Source organism: Palaemon carinicauda, chromosome 32 (assembly GCF_036898095.1).
Source record: "Palaemon carinicauda isolate YSFRI2023 chromosome 32, ASM3689809v2, whole genome shotgun sequence".
NCBI lineage: Eukaryota > Metazoa > Arthropoda > Malacostraca > Decapoda > Palaemonidae > Palaemon > Palaemon carinicauda.
The window spans coordinates 23,822,090-23,848,768 of NC_090756.1; the positions used below are offsets into that span (position 1 = coordinate 23,822,090).

The 26,679-nt window shown below is 44.5% G+C and overlaps 1 protein-coding gene across 1 annotated transcript; it reads left to right on the top strand.

Moving 5' to 3' along the window:
• LOC137625332 (uncharacterized) lies at positions 1 to 25,636 on the top strand. The gene is made up of 4 exons (XM_068356173.1): positions 1 to 64; positions 5,173 to 5,352; positions 11,768 to 11,905; positions 21,723 to 25,636. Exons 2-4 carry the CDS (start codon positions 5,287 to 5,289, stop codon positions 25,539 to 25,541), a joined length of 4,023 nt encoding a protein of 1,340 aa, XP_068212274.1. The 5' UTR covers positions 1 to 64; positions 5,173 to 5,286; the 3' UTR covers positions 25,542 to 25,636.
• The last annotated feature ends 1,043 nt before the right edge of the window (positions 25,637 to 26,679 follow it).

Genomic DNA, 26,679 nt, shown 5'->3' on the forward strand with positions numbered 1-26,679 from the left:
TGATATTTGAGTTGGCAACGCTGTAAGTCAAAATGTAAACAAAGGCGATTGGACTCTGACAGTAGTAAGAAACTCTTCCCTTTATGTTGTTTATTATTTAACCTATTTTACGATATTAATTATCACTCGTTTATAAGCAAATGTGATTTTAATAATCACTCAGATACATATAAATATGATGTATATAAGTGTGAATAAAAAGTGTTATTAGAGCATTAAAGATTGTAGATTCTACGGCAAGCTTTTTTCCCTCTATTACCGATATTGGAATATTTTATCTAATATTTTTCCTAATTATTTAAGGCCAGAATTAATACCAATTACAGAGTTTTGGGGTGAATGTAGTTTATCGGCACAGGGCGATATCTTTCTTATTACTAGCCCAATCGTTTTTCCTTATGGGGAAGATGTGCTTTACTATGATCTGATATACCTTAATATGAAGTTATTTTATATTTTCTAAGTTCAGCCCAAGAAGGAGGTCTGGGGGCTTGCCCCCGACTAGGGGGTGTTACCTGGGAACTACTAGGTTCGGTTAGGTTGGGTTTGTGGGGTTTGTATGATAGCGACAGTGGTTGGGGGGTCTAACGCCCCCCCATTAGGTCATTAGGAAGGTAAGGACACGGCTTGTAGGTCAGGTTAGAGGTGGAAGTTTGGGTTAGTTGTCCATTTTTCTCGGCGTGTCCCCATAATCTACAAAGGCTCCCATATTTTAAAAGGGAAACATACTCATGAACACCCCTTAACTGAAGGTTCTCCACCTAAACTAGCCTAGGAGACGTGACCCCAACTTAGGCTATCATAACTGTACCTTACCTTAGGACTAAGCTTCAATTCTGGATTTATACCACATCTATAGGGTTTACCGGCAGTAACACCTTGGCACTGAATGGTCTCACAGTCCCCAGTGCTTGGCTGTATGGCCTAGATTTATAAATCCAATCCGTGCTCCATCATTCATAAATGTAGAAACATCATGTTGCTCTCGGAGCCTTTGTATATCAACGACCTTATTCATCCTATGGCATCCTTGCTTAGGTTTAGGAGAGCCTTTGTATATCAGCGGCCAGTTCCTCACGCATTGATCAAAAATGGACATCAACTAACCTAAACTTTCCCCCCTAACCTAACCTACTAGCTGTGTCCTTACCTACTTAACCGAAGGGGGGCTATCCCCCTTACACTGCCGTATTCTAAGTTAGATATAATAATTCATACAGGTGCCCGCTATCGTACATACACCCCAATTTAGGGTTTCAGGTCAGGCTAAGATATACTGTGTGCGTGTATTGGTCAAGCTGCGGTATCGTAGGTTAGGTTAAAGTATACAGTATGTGTTTGAAGTTTTGGTTGTGGCAGTTATTACAGATTTATAATTTCAATTCTATTTAGAATCCAGATGAAATCCATGAGTCTTAATATAAAGAGAAAAAGGACCATGTTTATTATACAGTACTTTGATATCTGTAACGTACACAAGTGTAATCCATATTACATTGCACTGTTCTGTACTTTTAAAGTGCTGTATTGTATCACTGTAATATATTGAACCTATTGCATCTTACCGAAACTTTTCTTTACTGCACAGTAAATGATTATCTATTAAATATTTGAAAACTTGAAGACATTTTTTTATTTTTTAAGTCAAAAATAGGTTTGATCCTACACGAATACAAATCCTAACCTCTTTACTATAGATGTATGTTTTCAGAGTAGTTGGGATCTAACCATGAACTTTAATGCGAGGTGTCGACTCTCTGCTAGTTATGGGGTGTAAACCAATCACCCTGCTCACACACTCACCAAATGTATTGTTGGGAGTGGCCATCCTCCCAGTGAGAGTGGTACGGTAGGCAATGAAAGAAGAAGCTTAAAAGGGATTTTTCTCCCTTGGGGTCGTCCTTGAGGTCGAAGAAATCCCGACTTCTTACTCCGGTGTCTCATCCACCCCCAGCTGATTCTGCTCGTTTGGTCTTCTCTGGAAAACGAACGAGTAAGAGTGATTATCATTTGACACCAGGGCAACCCTCAGGTGCAGAGGGACAGCGCCCACGTCTGAAGGGGAATCTATTTCTTTTGACGCCATGCGTCAACTTTGTCCTTCGTTGGTGATCTCAGGTTCCCCGCTAGGGAATGGCTATTGGAGGTGCTGAAGCTTGGGCACAGCGGGAGTGTACATTTGCCTCTGCAGGGGTTGGCCACAGGTTTCCAACCCTGAGCCTCTATTGTGGCATCCCCCCCCCCCCAGAAAGTCTCGTGCCCATCACTGAAGTGTCCTCCATAACTTCTTGCCTACCTGAGGAGTTGCTGGCATGGTCTCCTCAGAGTCCCCAGGCTTGCAATCTCCCTGAGGTGAGCATGCCAGCATGCTGAGCACACTCAGCAGGAGAAATGTGCTGTTCCTTCACCCTACGAGGTAGGTAGGGCTTCTCGACGATACGAAAGGGCTTTACTTGATTGGTCTTTCGAGTACCTCGTAAATGGGCATTAGACTCGTCTATGCCTCGCTCCAGCGCTTTGCTGCTTCCAGATGGTGTCGGCTACCACCCGCTTGAGGGTGTAGCCCCTTTTCATCATGCCTCTTGGGCACAACGAGTTTCGTGAGACTAGATCCTTCGGGGTCATTGCCTCAGGCTACTACTCCCTACGGGATAGAGCCTGATTGTTCTTAAGTTTGCGAGCGATGGCAGCGTGTGTTCGCATACAAACCTCTTCAGCTTTGCTCGCTTCCATTTGAATGTGTACCTTCTCCAGTAGAAGTACGCAAAGCAACTCGTCAACCTCTTGCAGGTTCCCTGACAAGTGTTTGTGTCCGTCAATGGTGCTATGGCTCACGGACGAACGGGCCCTAGTAAAGGAGGAGAGTCTTATGTGTCGGCACACACTTGCCCACCATGTGCTAGCGAGGTGGGCATGTAATCTCCTCCTGCTGATGAAGGTCTGCCCACTTCTCTAGCTGTACGTGCATGCGTAATTCGAATCACTTGTCAAGAGAGGCAACAATACTCGCCTGAAGGGGTTCCTGCGACTTGTCCAGAGAGGCAACAATACTCGCCTGTAGGGGTTCCTGCGACTTGTCCAGAGAGGCAACAATACTCGCCTGAAGGGGTTTCTGCGACTTGTCCAGAGAGGCAACAATACTCGCCTGTAGGGGTTCCTGCGACTTGTCCAGAGAGGCAACAATACTCGCCTGCAGGGGTTCCTGCGACTTGTCCAGAGAGGCAACAATACTCGCCTGCAGGGGTTTCTGCGACTTGTCCAGAGAGGCAACAATACTCGCCTGCAGGGGTTTCTGCGACTTGTCCAGAGAGGCAACAATACTCGCCTGCAGGGGTTTCTGCGACTTGTCCAGAGAGGCAACAATACTCGCCTGCAGGGGTTTCTGCGACTTGTCCAGAGAGGCAACAATACTCGCCTGCAGGGGTTTCTGCGACTTGTCCAGAGAGGCAACAATACTCGCCTGCAGGGGTTTCTGCGACTTGTCCAGAGAGGCAACAATACTCGCCTGCAGGGGTTTCTGCGACTTGTCCAGAGAGGCAACAATACTCGCCTGCAGGGGTTTCTGCGACTTGTCCAGAGAGGCAACAATACTCGCCTGCAGGGGTTTCTGCGACTTGTCCAGAGAGGCAACAATACTCGCCTGCAGGGGTTTCTGCGACTTGTCCAGAGAGGCAACAATACTCGCCTGCAGGGGTTTCTGCGACTTGTCCAGAGAGGCAACAATACTCGCCTGCAGGGGTTTCTGCGACTTGTCCAGAGAGGCAACAATACTCGCCTGCAGGGGTTTCTGCGACTTGTCAAGAGAGGCAACAATACTCGCCTGCAGGGGTTCTTGCGGCTGTCCCTTTCTTCACGGAGGACGTGCCTTGATTCAGAGAACTCGTTATGGATGTGAAACAAATGGTTAGCGAACCATTTGCAACTCCACCATCAGTAAGTCTCGGCTATGCCAATTCCTATCCCTCTTGTGGTGTCAGGTTCCCCTAGGAGTTCCGATCTGCTTGTGGATCACATGCATGAGAGTACTGCTGCGAGGCCTGCTCCTCTTCCAGCTGTGCCTTGTGCTCCTTCTCCTGAGCGGTCGTCTAGGTACCAGAGATACCTCGACTTGAAGGTCTCCCATTCTGGGCAAGATTCCATTTGGGAAAAACTTGGTTTTATCCCAGCCTAACTGACCAAAAGGAGGAGAGAACGCAGGCAAGCTATGCCTCCCCCAGGCGATACCCATTGCCCGAGGACTAGCAGGGGTTAGGTTCAGTTCCAGGCTCGGTGTTACCGGTGGCGTAGAACCTCCCATCTAGGTCTCAGGCCTCTGCAAGGGACCCTGTTGATGAACCTGACCCAGCCGGATTAGTTGTAAGTTTTGCCTCACTCTGATGGAGCGCTGCCAATGGCTGCTATTTCATTAGAGTACAGTAATGAGAATCGGATCATTCTTTCATGCAGGTCTTAGCCAGCATAAGGAAGATAAACAATCTGGGCAATCCTTCCTATTCCCCCACCAGAGGGGAAAGACACAATTCTAGACTTTTATTGCCAGGACCCCAGAACTGACAAAACCATGATTCAGTTGCCCTGGTCTATGATGCTAAGAGGAGCCCGGAAGAATGTCTTCTCCCAAGTTGCTGGGACTTCAAGCTCTCTGAGAACTGGACATTCATTGCGCTTACCTCCTCCTCTGCTCGTATGACAGCTGAAGTATTACGACACCTTAGATAGTGATCCCTCCCCTTTGCCTTTAGATCCAGCAGTTCTGCCTCTAATGCACAATGTCGCCCTCGAATAACTAGTGACGGGTTGTTTACCTCATGTAAAAAGTTTATGGCTAGTTTCCAGCTATGCCTGAACAATATACAGGTATCCTTAGTAAAATGCTTAGGTTTGTATGGTTAGGAAAATTAATAATTACTTCGAAATTTGTTATTGTCTTTATTTAAAAAAAAAATAAGGTTAAAATCTTGACATATTAGATGAAAACTACTGTATACGTGCAATAAAGATTATGTGAACTGTATGACTTTCATAAAGTTCTAATTACAAGTAAGTTTAGCGTAGCTTATTTTTTTTGTTAAAAAAAAATACTTCTCATATTGTGAAGAGTCCATTGTAGTTATAATTTGGATTACTCTACTGTATTGCCTTCTAGCGTAATTTTATTCTTATCTCCCGCAGTTTCAACCATGACAAGACACGGCTTGACCTGGTTCCAGTTGATGGACTCAGTGCCGTCGAAGGAGGAATGTCGGTGAAAATCTTTATCCCAAAAGAGACTGATGACTGGCAGCCATGGCTGGAACAGTTTTGCCAACGCTCATAGAAGTGTGTGAGCACTTTCAGGACTTATTGAGACTGGTAATGTATTATGTCAGTTTGGTTGGATGTAATTGATTAAAATTACTTTGTTCCTATGCACATACAAACCCTTCGTGCTTTACTATGGATATATTGTTGCAGCATACATGAAATCTAGCCTTATACTATTAACACAAGGTGTTAATAACGTTCCGCTAGTTCGCGTGGGATAGACCGACCACCCCGTTCACACACTCTGTCACATTTTGTTTTTGGCTTGGTAGAGTGAAAAAGTGTCATCTAGGTCTCCTGTAAACCCATTTATTTACCTTGATATAAACTCATTTTGTTTTTTTCTCTGCAGGATTACCTGGTCTACAAGGACTGCTAGCATGCGAGTTTTCCCTGGTATAGCTGGCTGCTCTTGTGGCACTTTTATGTTGGCTTGGGAGGCTGCTCCTCACAACCTTCGCTTTGCGTGCCGACGACTCTCATGCACTCAGTCCTCTCCCTGCAAAGTGTCGGGAGTGGCCATCCTCCTAGTGGGAGAGGTATGGTAGGCGACGCAAGAAATCTAAAAAGGATTCATCGCCTTCAGGTTCTTCCTTGAAGTCGAAGAAATCCCGACTTCTTTCTCCAGCGCCTTGTTCCCTCCCCGCTAAATTTGCTCATTCGGCCTCTTCCGGAGGGTGGTGACCATTTGACCCTTGGACAACCCTCAGGTGCAAAGGACCCTGCGCTTCTCCCACCGAAGTTGCAATGTCCCCAACCTTAGGGGAGTCTAGTTTGCTTGAGACTTTGTGTCAGTTGTGGCTTTCCTTTTGGCTTGCAGGTCCCTCCCCTCTAAGGAACAGTTCGCAGAGGTGCCTAAGCTTGGGGAACAGTAAGAACGCACAGCTGCCTCCTCAGGGGGTTAGCCACAGCCTTCCTCTCCTAGCCTTTGGAGTGCTATTCCCGCCAGCAGGTCTCGTACTCTTCGCTGAAGCACCCTTTCCAACTCCACGTCCACCTGAGGCCTTGCTGACAGGTTCTCCATGGAGTCCCAGCCGGGCTTGCTACCCGTCAGGCAAGGCAACCCACACTGTCTTCGGCCACAGCCGAGTACAGACATGTATTGCTGCACTCGCCGACTTGGTTGTTTGAACTCTCAATTGCTTTCCCTTTTCATTTCAGTGAGTGTGTGTTTGGTTTGTGATGTCTACCCCAGGGCAGACATGTGAATACGCCTTGGCAAAGAAGACCGCTGGTGAGGTGGACCCCCAAGTTTCAAGTGTTTTGTGGTTTTTGCAGGGGTTGTGAGTGTACACAGTCATCCCCATGTGAAGAATATAGGGAGTGGCCTTCTGTGCAGTTGGTTGAGGAAGTCTAAGAGCAATTCATCGGCATCAGAGGGCATCTGAGATGCTTAGGTGATTAGTCGCCTGATGACGCAAGCCATTAGTAAGAAGGAAGTGTCAGCTAAAGCTTCCGACTCATTCCTTCCCCTGGAATTGCCTGTTCAGCTTAAAGAGAAAGGCCCCCCCTGTTTGTTCTCATGAGATTCGCATGATAAACCAAGGGCCTGATAAACACTCAACCAATCCACTTGGTCTGGGTCTCCACAAGCATGATCGTCGCAAATGTCTTGTTCTCGTTCTCTACGAGCAAGGAGTTCCCAAGCTTCTCACTCTTCTCTTTTAAGGGACAAGGAGTCTCATACTTGTACCTCTCATTCACCATGAAATAGGAATTCGCTGACCACTCGGTTACCCTTCCCCACAAGACAGTAAGGCTCATGCTTTCAAGTCTCGTTCGGAGTGGTGATCGCAGACTTTCTGGTCATTACATGAGTCCTGTAAGTGGTGTTCCTCCTGAAGTTACTCACGATCACCCCAATCTGGCGATAAACGTGCTCAAGCCCCACGGCCATGAGCACGTTCTAGCAAATAATCTCCTCAGTGTTGCTCATCACATTCCAAAGAATGTAGATGGAAACGGTAAAGTCTTCCTCATGAACTCTGTCGGCAAGGACTAGTAAGGACCAGGCTGACCGACAATGCTCCACTTCCTCTAAGAAGTCTTGGTGTCTTGGTGACTGGACTCTTTCAGAGAGCACATCCAGCCTTCAGACCCCTTGATCCAAGGCAATGGAGAAGATTCCTTGTTCTTCCAAATGGAGGAAGGAAGTCTCTTCTCCTGATGCCTCAGAATAAGGAGCAGCATATCCCAAGAAATACTCCAAGAAAGAACATTCTACTACTAGTGATTCCTCCCCAGGTTCAGATTGAGCTTTTTCTGACCCCTGATCTGAGCACAAAGATGCCAAGTCCAAGAGCAAGCCTGATACCTATAAGGACATCACTAGTGTTTGCAGAGTGAGTCTATTAAGGGGACGAGTCGTACTTCCGCTGCTTGGTTTGAGAACTACCGACCCCAATTGCTCCTATGCCAAGTCGGTCGAGATCTCTTACTTTCTCGCAGAACCCTGAGCTGATAGGAAAATTTCCCGGTATCCCTAAGACTCCTCCACTCCAGATCAGTCCTCTGCATGCTGAGACAGACAACCTTGAGATGGAGTCGATCTTCCTCAGGGTCTTGGCACTGATTCGGGAGCTTGATCGAGCTCAGTGAGGCATCATCTGAGATCATTAGGTCTTCTATTGATAGACTTAGCAGCTCTAAACAAGGTAGACCTCCAGATTGCAGGACCGAAGAATTCTTTGTTGTCAAGCCAGTCCGATAAGGTTCTTCATCCACCGCTGTGTAGACAGCAGAGATTCTACATCCCGAAAGATACTCCAAATCCCCGATGAAATCGGCATCAATGGTGAACCTTCAATCTACATCATGGAAAGACTATTGGTCAATGGCGGTGGCCCACTTCGTGATGTCCCACCTTCCTTCAGATGACCTGAGGAAGAAGTTCACAGCCATTAATTTTTCTGGAGGAGCTATGGAAGTCACATTCTTAGCAAGACAGTTGGCAAACTGGGTTTTCAAACGGTGCTGTAGCAGCTTGCTTCTCAAACCGTATGGGACTGAAAGTTCCCTTGTACTTAGGAACTCATTATTACTGAATGCTACATCTTTTTTCTCACAACAGGATGACGAAGTGACGGTGGAGAAATGATTGAAACTGGGCCATGACTCCTTCATCCAACAGGCAATGACTTATAGGGGTAATCATCCTTCTAAGCCCTCAAAATCTGGAGCTTCTCTGTCATCTTCTCAAGACTGGCAGCAAAAAAGGAGATGACCTCAAAGAAATCCAAGCCCACTCATGTTCCTTATTCTTTGAAGAAGGGTGGGAAGAATCCGTCTCCCTTTCAACCTCGCTCTGGCTGAGCCAAGAAGGGAGGTAAGGGAAGGAAAGGAGGCAGGGTATGCTGGAAGGACATTCCCCCTTTCTCTCTCCAGCTACTTCTAGAGGGGATGCCATTGGGCAACTTTGCAACAATGGGTGGTAGATGCCCTCCAGACATGATACTGTATCCCATTCATCAACTGTCTCTCTCTACTCGCTCAAGTTGTTATGATGTTTCAGACGTACCTTCTGCGATCACTGAAGTTTCTGGTGCTAGCATAGGTGTCAGCGACATCAGGCAAGAATGTACTAGAGCCTAGAAGTCATCCAAGACGGGTCTCCTGGCTTCAAGTTGACTGTTCCTGTTGGAGAAATTGACGTGAGGATGGGGACCGTTGATTGAATTCTCATCATTGAACAAGTTTGTTCTAAAAACACTATTAAAGATGAAAGCAGCAAGCACAGCTTGGGCTGCTATTAGGAAAGGGGACTTCTTACTTTCTATCACCTGAAAAACGCATATTTCCAGGCATCTGTCTATCGATCAAGCAGCAAGTACCTTCTTCCTAGATGGAGTAGTTCATCACTTCACAGGTGTTTGCTCAAGTGTTCATGCTAGTCTCAGCTTGGGCCTATTCGAACGATATTCATCGTCTGAGGAATTTTGACTATTGGCTAATCTTGTCATCTTCAAGGAGACAGTTGGTTCAGAATCGAGACAGACTTAATCTTGTCTCAAGTCTAAAAGGACAGAGTACCCGGGGATTTTAATAGATACGGCAGCAGCAAGAGTCTTTCCAACAGACGACCATTTTGATATACTCAGGGAGATTGCAGGACGTTTGTCCTGTGAGGGTGGTGAGAGGCTACCTCAAAAGAATTCAGTGGTTCAGACCTGAGCACCAGAGACTTTTTCTAAGCTCTGCGTAGGTTAAGAGACCAGTCTCCGAAAACTCTGTCTCTTTCTTGATCGTGATGCTCCTACTCCTCGGAGGATGAGCAAGTAGACAGTTCCTTGAGAGTGAAGGCTCACTGTAGCCTTCCGGAAGAATCTGTCAGTGGCACAGGTTATGAAGACCGGACTCTGGAAACATCAGACGACCTTTACTGGCCACTACCTTTGGGAACGTACCAACAGGTAACTAGATACCCTTTCCCCTGGGAGTGGTGGTAGCCACTTAATAGGTGGTGGTGTGCCCAGCTCACAGGGCAAGTAGCATCTTGACTGGATAGCAATTTTGATATAAATCTAGAATGGAATGTAAGAACGTAAGCAATTTTTTTCTTCTTCCCCCTCTCTTGGGATGCAGCAGTCATATCATTATGAATTGGACCAGACATTAGATGCAAGTAAGCTATTCACTGGAGTGACTATTCTTTACAATTGTTGTATTTAAAGTTGTTCCCCGCTCTCCTCCGAGCAAGGCGGACGATGAACCCGTTGTATGTACATCCATTAATCATATGCCTATACATTGGACAAATATTCAATGGATATAGATTCTTCATTGACTTGGCTATTAGTAGCGGCCTATCTTAACTTCGTCTCCATCCCTATGCACGGATGTTAGGGGCTGATGGGAATCGTGACTTACGTTCCTCTTAGGACAATGGTTCATTGATATTTCTTGGGTCGGTTAACCAAGCCAGTTTTGGTCATAGGAACTTCCTCCAATTTAAGGATAAGTCTCCCGTTTAAGATTTGTTGGTTTTTATCCCTTTTACCCCCAGGCTATTTGGAACTTTCCAGCCCTTAACCCCCAGGGGTTATTTTTTTTCAAGCACATTTTGCAGTATATTTTTTAAATTTGCTCTAACAGCCTTAATTTTTGTCATAGAGAGGTCAGGTTGGTCTCATTCTCTTGGAAAATGCCTGAAGTTTCTCAAAAAATTATCAAAATTATGAAAAAAAATGTAAATAGCAGTTTTTTGCAAGATCGTACCGGTACGTCCATGGGGGTAAAGGGATGAGTTTTGTGAAACGTACCTGTACGTCCTTTAGGGGGAAAAGGATTATTATGTGTAGGAGCAAATCAGAAGGTTTAAAGTAATTTGTAGTTTTCCTAACCATACAAAATTGAGACTCCATTGCACAGCCCACCTCAAGTCAAAAGGTCAAAGTGAAGGCTGCTCTGCTTGTCAGGTGGGTGGTGCTTATCTTCCCCCTTGTGATCAGCAATGTTCATCTTGTTGAAAATCTTTAACGTGCATGTCAGGTTTGCCGATGTTGTCTCGGGTTTGTATGCTTAGAAAAAATACAAATTATTTTAAAATTTCTTACTTTTATTATCCCATAAGATTTCAAAAACTTTGCTATAGTTATGCAATCATTGCTCAGATGGCAGATATGAGATGATAGACATATTTTTATTTTGTCTGGTATTAACCCTTTTACCCCCAAAGGACGTACTGGTACGTTTCACAGAAGCCATCCCTTTACCCCCATGGACGTACCGGTACGTCCTTGCAAAAAAATGCTATAAAAATTAGTTTTTCATATTTTTTGATAATTTTTTGAGAAAATTCAGGCATTTTCCAAGAGAATGAGACCAACCTGACCTCTCTATGACAAAAATTAAGGCTGTTAGAGCAATTTAAAAAATATATACTGCAAAATGTGCTGGGAAAAAAATAACCCCTTGGTGGTTAAGGGTTGGAAATTTCCAAATACCCCGGGGGTAAAAGGGTTAATGTGTTTTTATTGTAGTGCTTTTTAATATCTTGAAATGCATTTTATATCTGCATCACAACATTACGATTTTATTCATGATATGCAGTCTATTTTGTTATATATTGCATAACCCTTTTACCCCCAGGCTATTTGGAACTTTCCAACCCTTAACCCCCAGGGGTTATTTTTTTTCAAGCACATTTTGTAGTATATTTTTTTTTAAATTGCTCTAACAGCCTTAATTTTCATCATAGAGAGGTCAGGTTGGTCTCATTCTCTTGGAAAATGCCTTTAGTTTCTCAAAAAATTATTAAAAATATGCAAAAAAAAAAATGTAAATAGCAGTTTTTTGCAAGGACGTACCAGTACGTCCATGGGGGTAAAGGGATGAGTTTTATGAAACGTACCAGTACGTCCTTTTGGGGGTAAAAGGGTTAATTTATTGATGGGCTTAAAATTAAGGAGTATGGAATCGGTTGTTTAATCTGCAAGGAATTTTGATGACTCTCCCAACTTTCCAGGCTGCAGCAGATGGTATTGTGGAATCGTGGGGCCTGGAAATGATGCTTCAGAATGTCAGCCTGTCCATGCACGATGACGAAAACTTCTCAGGCCATCTTCTGTACGGATTCCATTCTTTGTTATATTTGTTAGCAAAGGTAAGGATAATTTTCTAAATTTATTATTGATTGGGATTATTTTTTAAGATGATCTAGTAATGATATTTAATCCAGTAGTCTTTGAAAGTTCTCTGTTCCAACGAGAATACAAACTTTTTGTCCTTTAAATCGGAGTACTATGTTGCCTTCAGCAGAGCTGGAACAGCTTTTGAATTGTTATCATGGAAGGTTTTCTTGCTTGAAGGTACACTCAGGCATACTATTCTATCTTATTTCTCTTTTAGTTTTTTCAAAGGGTGCGTTGGGCAGGCTTAATACAAGGGCCGTAGATAACTGGTGGTTTATTAAGAGGTTGCCTTCACCTTATCTGTTTATCTTCCTTTTATTCATTTTCAAAACCATCATTACTGTTCACCCATCAATTAAAATGGCTATCCTGGAGGATAAGGGTACTTGGTCTTGCATGGTGTGTCAGTTCTGCTATGATGACCAGTTTCATCTGACATTTTGTCTTAAGTCTAAGAGTTGTACGAGTCACTTTATATATGTTCGTATGCATGATGTTTTTGTTGTCATTATTGTTAAGTTTGTTTTCAAGAATGACAAGACATTTTTTATTGATTTTAATTCTTGTTCTGTCTGGAGATATTGAGCTAAATCTAGGACCAATATGTCCTATATTCGCCGGTGTCGTCTAATGTCTTGCAATGTACATGGACTGCATGGTAATATGAGACACGTATCAGTTGCCTTCAGACATCTTCTTCTTCTTCGTCTTTGTCTACATCTAACTTCCGTCAGATGGTCTCTCTTACACAGCAGCAAATCTATCTGGCTCTCCCTGCCACTGCTACTATAAGTAATCAGTTTGTTAATCTTTTTCTCATAGAAGGTGTTAATCATTGCTAGGTCAAAAGCCAATGCAAAATCAATCGCTCTTTCACCCCCATTATTTCTCTCACCCACACCCCAACCTCCATGCACTCTCTATCCCTTCCCTACTAATTCCCAAGTGGCCGTTCAGATCTCCTATAATTACCCTTTCCCTTGCAAGAATTATTCCAAGCTCCTGGTCCATCTCCTGCCTTTAGACATCATGATATTCTATTATACAGTACTCAGAAACCATGGTTTCACATATGAGGCCCTCATATTCCAAGCTTTAAGAAACCAATAATTTTAGAATGGAATGTCATTCCTATGGCAATAAGGGCATTATACAGTATATTAGGACTGAGTACTGTGCTTTTCATTAGTCCTGTTATGAATGTGGATGTCATGATATTCAGGTCTTAAAAGTTTTGGTTTTTAACCATTAATAGATGAAATAAGATATATTAAAATATCTGTTAAAATCTAAGCACTACATTTAAAAAAAAATAAAACTATTTCAATAAATTTCTTAATTCTATGATTACCATGATTACTATGATTACCCGTGAAGGAAGCTCTGGGTGATAGGAGGATAGATGTGAGAGAGGCAAGAGAGCGTGCTAGAAATAGGAATGAATGGCGAGCGATTGTGACGCAGTTCCAGTAGGCCCTGCTGCTGCCTCCGATGCCTTAGATGACAGTGGAGGTAGCAGCAGTAGGGGATTCAGCATTATGAAGCTTCATCTGTGGTGGATAATGTGGGAGGGTGGGCTGTGGCACCCAAGCAGTACCAGCTGAACTTGGTTGAGTCCCTTGTTAGGCTGGAGGAACGTAGAGAGTAGAGGTCCCCTTTTTTTTGTTTTGTTTCATTTGTTGATGTCGGCTACCCCCCTAAATTGGGGGAGGTGCCTTGGTATATGTATGTATGTATGTATGATTACCATAACAAAATTGGCATTGTACGATATCTGTCCACACCACAGCAATCTAAAAGAGTTTGACAGAGTGTAGTTTGGTTCTAGGGGAACTTTTCTCACTAATAAATGAGTCTCTCTGTTTTAAAGGATGAAAGTTTTTTCTATAAGTAACTTATATTTTTCAATATTTAACTTAGCCGGTGATTATAATAGCTGCAACTCTGTTGCTCGACAGAAAAACTCTACGGAAAAATTCGCCAGCGATCGCTACACAGGTAGGGGGTGTACTCAACAGCGCCATCTGTCGTTCAGATACCCAGTACTCATTGTAAACAAAAAACTCAATTTTCTCTCTGTCGGGCTACCGGCAAGACCTACTAATTCGCTGTTGCTAACTGGATTTGTTTTCACAACTATTTGGTGAAGTACACTATTCTAGTTTTGAGCTTTCGCTATGCAGGTGTTTTATCTTCATCTTAAAACTTGAACTCGTTTTGGATAGATTTAATTATGGTGACAAAGAGAGTATGGACTTTCTTTCACTTTTAAATGGCCGACCCTTCCCTTAGACGGAAGTGTGTTTAGGCTTTTAGTAATTATCTTATCACGTTATAGAATTTCGTCTATATATTTTATATCTCTCCGCCTTTATTAGGCCTCTTCGATTAACATTCCATTTTTTATAAACATATAAAAATAAATTTTAATGCTTTGTTTATATAGACCTTTCCTGAGAGTAGGCGGTCCTAACTTGGAAACCGAAGTTAATCAACGTTGAGCCCTTTATATCGTCTTTAAAGAGCTAAGGATTTAAAACTTTTTAAATGTAATATTTTATGAAAGAATTTCTTTGATAGTCTTCGTACTGTTTTCAAAGATAAACTAATGTTTAGTTTTTTATGCTACGCAGTTGTTGACGTTCAGGACGTTCAACATGCGCTCTATCGTTACGATAGAGAGAGAGTGTATCACGGTTTCACTTTGCAGTAAGAGTAAATCGATTCTGACGTTTTGTTCATTCTTTCTTAGCTTAAATGTTTTAAATTCTAATTTAAAGGAACTTTTTATTTGAAAAATCTTTCAGTTTTTTCCTTTAGTCAAATAACATGTTTTTTTTTTTTTTTGACGATATATAATTGGGCTCTTCTCTTAGGTGCGAAATCAAGAGAGAAAGAGAGAGAGAGATAGAGACGGAGGGAGAGAGAGGAGAGAAAACGTTCCGTTCAAGCGGGTAACGTTGTTCTCGTGTTACTCACGTCCCTAGTCGCTGTACGGGGAGGAAGGATAAAACGTTTTTAGGTTTTTATTCTCGTCCCCAGGCTATGTGCGGTGAGAGATTGAAAACGTAGTTATATGAACTAGTGTTTAGTCTCTTTCCCAGCCACTGATTTTTCTTTTTATCTTAAAATATGTTTTCTGTTTTTTGCTGGTATTATGAGCTTGCATTATACGACTAATTTCGCAATTACTACCTTTTAATGAAGGGTAGAATTGCGTGTTTCAGGTAGAAATAAGTGCAAAACAGAAAATCGAAGTGATAAAGTGATATGCGCAAAGTGTTACAGTGTTGCGTCCGAGGCGCAAAGTGTTACAGTGTTGCGTCCGAGGGTTCGTCTGTTCGTGCCTGTCGTTCACCTAGTCCGGGACCTCTTACAAGCTCCCAAGCCCAGGGGAGAAGTAATGTCAAACGGCTTATGGGTTCGAGAGGCCTTGACCAACGAACAGATGTTTTCCCTCTATGGTATCGGGTGTATCTTACCAAGATCTCCCCTACCATAAGACGAGAGAGACGTTGTTTCTCCTCGCCATCCGTAGGCTTTTCGCATAAGAAACCTGTCACAAGGTTTCGAAGCCCTTAAGCGAAAGTCAGTCCTTTCAGGACAGGTCCAGCGTCCTGGTTACAGCCATTAGGACAGCTCTGACCCTATGCAGTCATCGGATAACTGCTCGCCGCCTAACAAAGCGTAACACAGACTCCGAGAGTCTTTTTTTGTAGGCAAAGTGTTGCGGTCACAGACGTTACCCTCGTCTATTACCACAACCATTTCCGTTGATCCTTAAGGGGTTGTATGGCAAAACATGCAGTATATGCTTGCCTCCCTTATGGAAGACTATTCTGCCGATTAGTCCGTTGAGTCTAGCCGTTTATCTCATCGATATCCTGGCTTTCAGCCAACCTAACGTTCCTTTGTGCTTACTGTTGACGTTGGCGTAGCTTAGTCACGTCAGTCAGGTTGTTTAGAACCACACTCGATGCGGTCTCGTGTGGTTTTTCAGCCGCATTTGGACGTTAGGCCACTGGCTGATGCTCCTGTTGACGTTCAAGACGTTCACTAACAATCGGAGTTGACTTGTTTTGACGCTGTGCGTCAACCTCCGCATTCTAGAGTTGTTTTGACTGCTCAGTCTAGGCAGTCAAAGCAGTCTCGAGTGGACGCTGTGCGCCCTCACGCACCTGTTGTGGTTGACAGTTCAGTTGTTGACAGTTCACAGACTGTCAAGCAGTTACATGACGTTGCGTTCTGGTCCGCTACTAATGCACCAGTGAGAGACTCAGCTTTTATCGGACAAGGTTCCTGTAGGTGAGGAAGTTGCTGTTCTCCCTCCTACTGATATTCCCTTGAGGACTCTGTCAGATGGAGAGGAGCCTAAAGCTGCTTAGCCTCCTATGGACTTTAATTAAATCATGATGATTTTTTTAAGGATCTTCGTCCGGATCTTTTTGTAACTGCTGCTCCTCGTTCGCCTAAACGTCAGAGCTTACACTAGGCCTAGCTACTTCGAAGCCGTTGTTTTTAAGCTAGTGCTCTCTCGCTCTCCTAGAGAGCGTCACGTTGGCTAGGCGACTGGTTTTTCACCAGGAGGAGTTTGGGGGATACAGCCTTTGCTTTCCCTTCTTTTAAACTGGTTTATAGAGCGAGAGTCTGATATGACACGAGAGAAGTTCTCGGCTTGGGAGTTCATGCCTCTGCCCAGATAGACTTCTCAATTCTGGTAGACTCTCCCTGGCGCCTAGCCAGGAGACGCTCCAAGTTGTTTACAGGTCAACTTCACAGCTGTTGTCGAGCCTTTGAAGTTTTGCTGTACTATTATGTCACGCATAACAAGGCTTTCAGGGATGGTAAACGGTTCCGCCTCAGTCGCTAACCCCGTCTGTTGCCACACCTGCTCCCGTAGACCCTAAATGGGCTTTGCTGCAAGACATGCAGTCCAAGCTTGCGTCCTTGATAGAGGACTTAAATGCGGAGAAGAACCTTCTGGCCAACAACCTTCCAACCGGTCGGTTGTGCGCCCTGTTGACGCTGAGGTAACCTACTCGCGTCTGCCAGTTGAGGTGGTTCCTCCACCGATGCGACCCAGTGTGGGTTGCCAGCCGCACGTTGACGTTAAGCGACGCTCGGAGGTGGTTGTTGACGTTCAGGACGTTCAACAACCAGCAGAGGTGACTTGTTTTGACGCAGTGCGTCAACCTCAGCAACCCGGTAGGGTGTTGACTGCACAACCCAGACGGTCTAGACAGTCTCGGGTTGACGCTGTGCTTCCTCGCGCACCCATGGTTGTTGACAGTTCACAGACTGTGCAGCAGTTCCATGATATTGCGTCCGGCTCCGTCACGCATCCACCAGTGCGACCGGATTCAGCGAGCCAGACGTTGCCCACTCCGTTGCCGTTTCCTCATCAGTTTCGGATGAGGAACCCTCTGATGAGGACGTTGCTGAACAACAAGACGATCAGCCCCCAGCCCTGCTATCCATCCAGAAGATGCTGAAGAAGGAACGCTGCTCAGTCAGGCTGTGGATGAGTCTGGTAGGGACGCTGTCATCCGTGGATCAATTTGTGTCACTAGGAAGACTACACCTCCGTCCTCTTCAATACCATCTAGCTTTTCACTGGAAAAAGGACAAGACGCTAGAAGCGGTCTCGATCCCGGTTTCCGAAAAGATAAAGTCTTGTCTGACTTGGTGAAAGGACAATATCAACCTAAGAGAGGGTCTTCCCCCTGGCTGTTCAGACTCCCAACCACGTTCTCTTCTCGGACGCATCGGACGTAGGCTGGGGTGCGACATTAGACGGTCGGGAATGCTCGGGAATATGGAACTCGAGTCAAAGGACAATGCATTTCAACTGCAAGGAGCTACTGGCAGTACGTCTGGCCTGGAAAAGCTTCAGGTCTCTCCTTCAAGGCAAAGTGGTGGAGGTGAACTCGGACAACACCACGGCTTTGGCGTACATCTCCAAGCAAGGAGGGACCTACTCTCTGACGTTGTACGAGATCGCAAGGGACCTCCTCACCTGGTCAAAAGGTCTAAACATATCACTAGTAACGAGGTTCATCCAAGGCAACTTGAATGTCATGGCAGATTGTCTCAGTCGGAAGGGACAAATAATTCCAACAGAATGGACCCTCCACAAGGATGTATGCAAGAGACTTTGGGCCACCTGGGGCCAGCCAACCATAGATCTCTTCGCAACCTCGATGACCAAGAGGCTCCCAATATTTTGCTCACCAATCCCGGACCCAGCAGCAGTTCATATAGATGCCTTTCTCCTAGATTGGTCACATCTAGATCTATATGCATTCCCTCCGTTCAAGATTGTCAACAAGGTACTGCAGAAGTTCGCCTCTCACGAAGGGACAAGGTTGACGCTAGTTGCTCCCCTCTGGCCCGCGAGAGAATGGTTCACCGAGGTACTTCGATGGCTAGTAGACGTTCCCAGAACACTTCCCCTAAGGGTGGACCTTCTACGTCAGCCACACGTAAAGAAGGTACACCAAGGCCTCCACGCTCTTCGTCTGACTGCCTTCAGACTATCGAAAGACTCTCGAGAGCTAGAGGCTTTTCGAAGGAGGCAGCCAGAGCGATTGCTAGAGCAAGGAGAACATCCACCCTTAGAGTCTACCAATCGAAGTGGGAAATCTTCCAAAACTGGTGCAAGTCAGTATCCGTATCCTCGACCAGTACCTCTGTAACTCAAATAGCTGACTTCCTCTTATATCTGAGGAAAGAACGATCTCTTTCAGCTCCCACTATCAAGGGTTACAGAAGCATGTTGGCATCAGTCTTCCGTCACAGAGGCTTAGATCTTTCCAACAATAAAGATCTACAGGACCTCCTTAAGTCTTTTGAGACCACGAAGGAGCGTCGTTTGGTTACACCTGGTTGGAATTTAGACGTGGTACTAAGATTCCTTATGTCAGACAGGTTCGAGCCGCTACAATCAGCCTCCCTGAAAGATCTCACCTTGAAGACTCTTTTCCTGGTATGCTTAGCCACAGCTAAAAGAGTCAGTGAGATTCATGCCTTCAGCAAGAACATCGGATTCTCATCTGAAACGGCTACATGTTCTCTACAACTTGGTTTTCTAGCCAAAAACGAGCTGCCTTCTCGACCTTGGCCAAAATCGTTCGATATTCCAAGCTTATCGTATGGTTGGAAATGAACTAGAAAGAGTCTTATGCCTGTAAGAGCTCTTAAGTTCTATTTAAAACGAACTAAACCTTTACGAGGCCCGTCTGAAGCTTTATGGTGTTCAGTTAAGAAACCATCTTTGCCTATGTCAAAGAATGCTTTATCCTATTTTATCAGACTGTTAATACGAGAAGCTCATTCCCATCTGAATGAGGAAGACCAAGCTTTGCTGAAGGTAAGGACACACGAAGTTAGAGCTGTCGCAACTTCCGTGGCCTTTAAACAAAATAGATCTCTGCGAAGTATAATCGACGCAACCTATTGGAAAAGCAAGTCAGTGTTCGCGTCTTTTTATCTTAAGGATGTCCAGTCTCTTTACGAGAACTGCTACACTCTGGGACCATTCGTAGCAGCGAGTGCAGTAGTGGGTGAGGGCTCAACCACTACAATTCCCTAATTCCATAACCTTTTTAATCTTTCTCTTGAAATGTTTTTATTGTTGTTTTTGGGTTGTCCGGAAGGCTAAGAAGCCTTTCGCATCCTAGTTGATTTGGCGGGTGGTCAAAGTCATTTCTTGAGAAGCGCCTAGATTAGAGGTTTTGATGAGGTCCTGTTGTATGGGTTGCAACCCTTGATACTTCAGCTCCTAGGGGTCGCTCAGCATCCTAAGAGGATCGCGAGGCTCCGTAAGGAAGACGTACTTAAAAAGGCAGAGTAATTGTTCAAATCGACTTCCTTACCAGGTACCTATTTATTTTGTTTAGTTATTTTGATAACTTCTAAAATGAAATAAAAATTCTTAGCTCATATGATGTAAACATTTTTTGCTGGTCTCTACCCACCCCCCTGGGTGTGAATCAGCTATTATAATCACCGGCTAAGTTAAATATTGAAAAATGTTATTTTGATAATAAAATAAATTTTTGAATATACTTAGCCGGTGATTATAAATTAAAGGACCCTCCCTTCCTCCCAATAGAGACACAGTGGACCGAGGAGAAAATTGAGTTCTTTGTTTACAATGAGTACTGGGTATCTGAACGACAGATGGCGCTGTTGAGTACACCCCCTACCTGTGTAGCGATCGCTGGCGAATTTTTCCGTAGAGTTTTTCTGTCGAGCAACAGAGTTGCAGCTATTATAATCACCGGGTAAGTATATTCAAAAATTTATTTTATTATCAAAATAACATTTTTCATAGCTTTACAAACCAAAGTCCAATAAAATCACAAATTTTTAAGTAATTTGTATTTTTCCTAACATACTTACCTCGAACTACTTTCTTAGGAGTATCTGGGAGACTCCTCCCAACCGACCAAAATTGTGTGTAGTTTACCCTATTCCCATTTTCTATGGGGGGTCAACCCCAGGCGGAGTGATAGGCGCCCTGAGGCGACCCGGGGTCGGAGAGCATGCTTGCTTAGGTCGTGCTCCTCAGTAAGTTTTTGTTCGCTACGTGATTATCATCTCGCCGCGCTCTCCTCTCCCAGTGCGACCCTTTGTGTCTACCACGCGTTACCCACGTGTTCATTCCCTATCCTTTCCTCTGTGTCCCTGTGTCTCTTGGTGTCCTAGTGTTACGTAATGGAGCATCCTCGCCGTTGCCCTGGGCCTGTGGCCGGAAAATTTTGTGGTGCGTTTCTTTCCAAGCCCGAAGTCGATCCCCCAACCAAAATCAAAAGTGGAGAATGGTTTCACAGGAGAGTGGGCAGGGCTACTTACCCGTGCTCACCACCTATCGTTAACTGGCTCATCAGCAATTTTGATAGCCAATCCACCACTGCTGAAGACATTCCCTATCGTAAAGGATTTAGGCTTGTATGGCTAGGAAAATACAATTTACTTTTTAAATTTGTTTTAATTGGAAGATAGATGTGAGAGAGGCAAGAGAGCGTTCTAGAAATAGGAATGAATGGCGAGCGATTGTGACGCAGTTCCGGTAGGCCCTGCTGCTTCCTCCGATGCCTCGGATGACCGCGGAGGTAGCAGCAGTAGGGGATTCAGCATTATGAAGCTTCATCTGTGGTGGATAACGGGGGAGGGTGGGCTGTGGCACCCTAGCAGTACCAGCTGAACTTAGTTGAGTCCCTTGTTAGGCTGGGAGGAACGTAGAGAGTAGAGGTCCCCTTTTTTGTTTTTGTTTCATTTGTTGATGTCGGCTACCCCCCAAGGTTGGGGGAAGTGCCTTGGTATATGTATGTATGTATGTATGGCTAGGAAAATACAATTTACCTTTTAAATGCGTTTTAATTGGAGTATTATCGTCTAGTAGGTATCCTCTTCTTCTTCTCCACCGCGATCCCTACATTAGGGGGTCTGTTGCCTGATGCGCCCTCTCCAATGCCTTTGAACTAAAGTATGATCTCACAAAATACAAATAAATTCTCCACTTCTTTTCAATTCCATATGTATAAAGTTTGTTTAAACTAAATTGTATCTACTGAACTCGAGATCCAAAAGGTTTTTGTGATTAAAGGAAGAACAAACCATTGCTTTATATAGCTTAAGTAAGTGACTAAGGCAATTAGCAGTGGTTTATATCATTGAAATATAAATATTGTAACAAAATATTTTGTTTTCTGCTTTAATTTTCAATTATAATGTTTTGTTTGCTGCTCTGCAACTGACTTGACTTGTGTATTTTCTCCTTCACAGAAGCTGGACGAACTGAGTCATGAAGTACAAGGCGACAGCTGCAGTTGTGGATGGGATAATTCCCAGCTCCCTGAACCCCAGCATAGCGACATCCACAGATACACTTCAGGGACAGTCGTGCGGTGGGTGCAGGGCGAGTGCTACGTTCTACTCGCCTCCACCGTCGACGACGTGTATCCGGAAGGGGGGGAACAGGAGAGTCAGAATGAAGAGGAAATGGATGGGAAATCGGGTAGAGAGAGCGAAGGGCAATATGAAGACTCCTATCAACATGACAGTGTTAACAGCGAAAGTTATGTACAAGATGATGACTACCAGGAGGGCTACAGTTCCGTCTGTGGTAATGATGACGTAGCTGAGGAAAATAACGATTTATCTCCCACGGAAATTCCACAGAACTCAGAGGATAATGAGGATCCTGATCCATTTTCTTCCAAGTCTCCTTTGGTGCAACAGAATGCAGACTTTCCCGATCGATTGTCCGACGAGGGTCACGAAAGCACGAGAGCACAGTGTGCATTAAAGATATTGCAGGACTCTGACAGGGAGGCAAACACAGGGAAATCAGGCTTAGAGAAGACGCAAGTTAAAGGGAAAAGAAGCCGAAAGAGAACAAGGAAATCAAGAACCAACTTGAGGTTATTGAAAAGACATCGTGAAAATACTGAGGTAAAAAATGTTAAAAGTATCAATGACAGCGCGGAGAGTAACTCAGTTAGTAGAAGTACCTCAGATGATATGATGAGTGTTTCTAATAAGTTTCCTCAAAAGTTTTCAAATAAAAAAGATTCAGATAATCAGAACGTGGAGAGGGAAGAGGACTTAACTGAGGCTGAGCCAGAATCCTGCGTTACTGCGAAGAACGACTTCAAGAATGTTGAAATGAGTAGTGATGGGAAAAGCGAATATGAATTAGTTATTAGTGGGAAAATCACTACCGATGAAACAAATGATTCTGCGCACATAGATGATCATGTGAATGATTCGACAAGCAATGTCAGTTCCCCAAATGATTCTTTAGACAGTGATGTTGATCGTGATGGTACAAATGACGATAATTTAAGTGAAAATGAAATTCAGGCTAACAGCTGTGATATCAGCTTGGATTTAGACCACAGCCGCGCGAGTCACGAGTCCGGAGTTTCAGACAAAACTCCTCGTAGTGATGTTTGTGAAATGAATAGTGAAACACCATTAGGTACAGTCATAAGTGAAGAGAGTATCGATGGTGATAACAGCTGTACTCTTGTTATTCATGAGGAAGAAACGAGTGAAAGTTTATCCAGAGATACTCCAGCAGAAGGTGACAAGAGTTTGTTGCAAGAGGATGTGGATTGTAATGCAAATGACGGACTTCCAGCAGAGACACCAGTCTTAAACCAGAAGGAAAGAACCTTGGAAACTACCGACATTCAGTTTGGTTTCTATTCTTTCATGAAAGATAAAAGCAGCACTTCCGAAAACTTCGTAGCTCCCAATCAAAAAGTAGCCCAATCTGGGAGTGATGAACAGCATAACGAATACAATGATGATAACGGTGAAGAAGACAGCGATGATGATTCTAGTTCGGTGACTTCGAGTAGCTCTTCATCATCTTCATCAAGTTCCTCGTCAAGTAGTGACGATGATGACCGGATTAATTTCAAGCAGAGAGTGGAGCGGGCAGCTCAAGCTGCTAGAGAAGCCGAAGCATCTGCTGCAGCTTTGAAGTCCAAGAGTGAAATGCATCAAGGAGCCGGGAGAGAGAGCGAAGTGTCCTTGCAGACTCGTCCCCTAACGCACATGACCTCTGTTTGCCCCTCCGCCAATACTGTAGAACCATCAGATAATGATAATTCCTTAACGAGCTCGGTACCACCGCCTACGACACAAATCTTTGCTCCGCCTTCATCGAACAGCCATGGTTTGGCACCAGCCAGTATGCTTTGTATGAAACCAAACGAAGCTAGACAAAACCATCCCAGCCACAATCCAGGCATAAATTGCCCAGATTCTGAGGAAGTCCGTCACTGTGGCCGGGATCCTGCCGATCTCCAAGCAGCTCAGGGCCTAACTGACCTTCAGAGGGGTCAAGATCTTGTTCTTCATAACCCTGTGAAGACCAATTCCAGTTCCATGAATTATGCAGGAAACCAACCCATGGAAACTCCGTTTGAGATTCGAAGGTGTGCCGGAGGGAAACGGGTGGAGTGTGTTGTTTGTGGAAAGACTTACGGTCGATTGATTAAACTGAAGCAGCATCACTTGACCCACACAGGGGAGAGACCCTGGGTTTGCAATACGTGCGGCAAAACATTCACCAAATCTGCGTACTTGAAAGACCACTGTCTAAAATGTCACACTCCGGCTGACCAGAAACGGTTTTCCTGCTACGTCTGCCACAAGGGGTTTGGAGTGAAAAGCGATTTGAATGCACATTTGGCAACTCATGCCACTAATAAACCCTTTGCTTGTGACATTTGTGGTCAGACTTTTGCCCTCAAGTTTACGAGGGACACGCACAAAGCGCAACATACCGGAGCTCGTCCCTGGGCCTGCAATGTGTGCGGTCGTCTGTATGTCACTAAGTATAAGCTACGTGCTCATATGAAGGCACACACTGGAGAACTTGTCTGCTCTGTTTGTGGCCGTCACTTCACCTCCCAGGATTCACTGGGGCGACACCAACGCCTGCACGAGAATTCAGGCAAATCCGATGATCTCCCAGCTTGTCACATCTGTAACAAGAAGTACGCTACACCTAGTCGTCTGAAGAGGCACGTCCTGACTCACGAGCGGCAGAATTCTTTCAAGTGCAGTATTTGTGGAGAAGAATTCCTCAACCACCAACTCTTGACAGCTCATCAGAAACGGCACCCACAGCCTTCAGTATCCCCCTCACATCGCTGTCATATCTGCAATAAATTGTACGTAAGGGAGTCTGACCTTGCTCGTCACATTGCCAAGCATAACTCGCCTGGGTTTTGTCAGGTTGCCAATACTTCATCAGTTTCTGTCCCCCAAAGTAAGAAGTGCAACACAGATACGGCAGATGGTAGGAATCCTCATAGTCTCAACACACTTCCGGAGCCTAGAGCTGCTTGTTTTATGTCCGATAAGAAAACGGAACTTTACGCTCAGTCTCAGACAACATCTTTAATGCCAAATAATACTCTGACACAGCAAACACTCGGTGCAAGCAGTTTCCTTGACATGTCTCAGCCACAGCCTCACTCCGCCTCTCTAGCTCAAACACAACATTCAAGTGGTATTACTCAAGGGGCTCACACAGGGCATGTGACCCAGTCTCACCCTCACGCGGTCACTATGGCCCAGTCGCAACACGTAAGCGTGCTGACCCAGTCCCAGCATTCAGGAGCTGTCCCTCCGCAGCCCCACGTTGCCATATCTCAGCCACAGATGGTTGGTGGTCTGACACATCCTCACTCCGTGGTTATGTCTCCCTCTCATCAAATAACCCAACCGCAGCACATAGTAATAATGGCCCAGACACAGCAAACACAGGCTATCCCTTCGGTCCAGCATCCCCGTGGGATGCCTCAGACGCAGCAGATAAGTGGCACAATGCCGCAGACTCAGCACCCAAGGTCTTTGCCACAGCAGCAGCAGACTCATCACATTCCCAACCCACAGCTGCACTCGGTTGTCGTAGGACAGCCACAACAGCAAGATTCTCTTTTAGATAATAGATCTCAAAATAATTCTCAAACATCTACTCTATCTACCCCAGTTTATATGTCAAATGTACAATATAACAATGATATATTGAGAGCAAATATGCAAGAAAATTCATACCAACATCCACCTAGACAGAAATAACATTTTATATAACTGTAAAATTTCAATTTGATGGTGAATGTATAGATGTAAAAAGTTAGATGTTGATAATATTACAATTTTTAAAAGTGATTTGGATTTGTCCTAACTATTTAAACCTTGAGTCCATTGATAAGAGTATGACTTCAGCAATGCTGATACAGCCATTGGAATTTAACTAGATAGTTATAAATACCAACAGGTGGTGAACGGAAAGCCCGAAGCACCCATCAGTCAGACATTCTAGCACTTCTGACCTTTAGGCCTGGGAGTTGCAGGGTGGTTGAGGTGAGAAGCGTGACTTATAGAACTCAGGTCTGTATACTTGGGAAAAATACAAATTGCTAAAAATTTATTTTTTCCTGCAAAAAACAATTGACCTTTAATAGGAGACACATCCTCAGGAATGCAGATGTCCCCGTGAACCAATATCGGGTTGGTTTAACTTTCTATGGAACCATCAATGCACCTGGCTTTATACAGGAGTGAAGAGCAAAGGTGATAACTCTACCAACCCCCTAAGAGTATGATGCTTCCCTGCATCCGACATCCAGTCCATCACAACGGCAATTTCTGTTCCCCTTCCCAACGAAGGGAAAGAAAGAAAACCAGGCCAATCATTCTGCTTTTCATTTTAGTCATTGATGCTCAGGTCTGAAGCGCTGAGACCTCTTAAGATAGCATTGTAGTGCTTCCATCGGATAGAGAAGCAACTCCTGATCCTCTATGGATGTCACTTGAAGGGAACACATGTAGAAGGACTTGAAACTGGTATTGTAGAACCCCTGGAGTTTGGGTTTTGGACACAAACTCAGGAATAAATGTAAAGGAGGCTTCTTTACATCTTATGGAAGGACCAGTTACATAATGTCTTGAAGCTTGCTAGCACTAGCAAAAGGACCGATCTGTTCAACATCCTTCTCAAAGGTTCGTATGAGACACACACACACACACAAGAGACTTGCGAACACGGTTCACATTCCAATTCTGAAGCCGGAGTTCCCGAGGTGGGCAAGACTTCTTATCACTTTATAAGTACAGATAATTCTCACAAGGTGGAAAAGCCCAGGCCCCTTAATCTGACCAATAGCCTTTTACTGCTGAGATTGAGGGGTACTGCTCTATCTGAAGAAAAACAAGA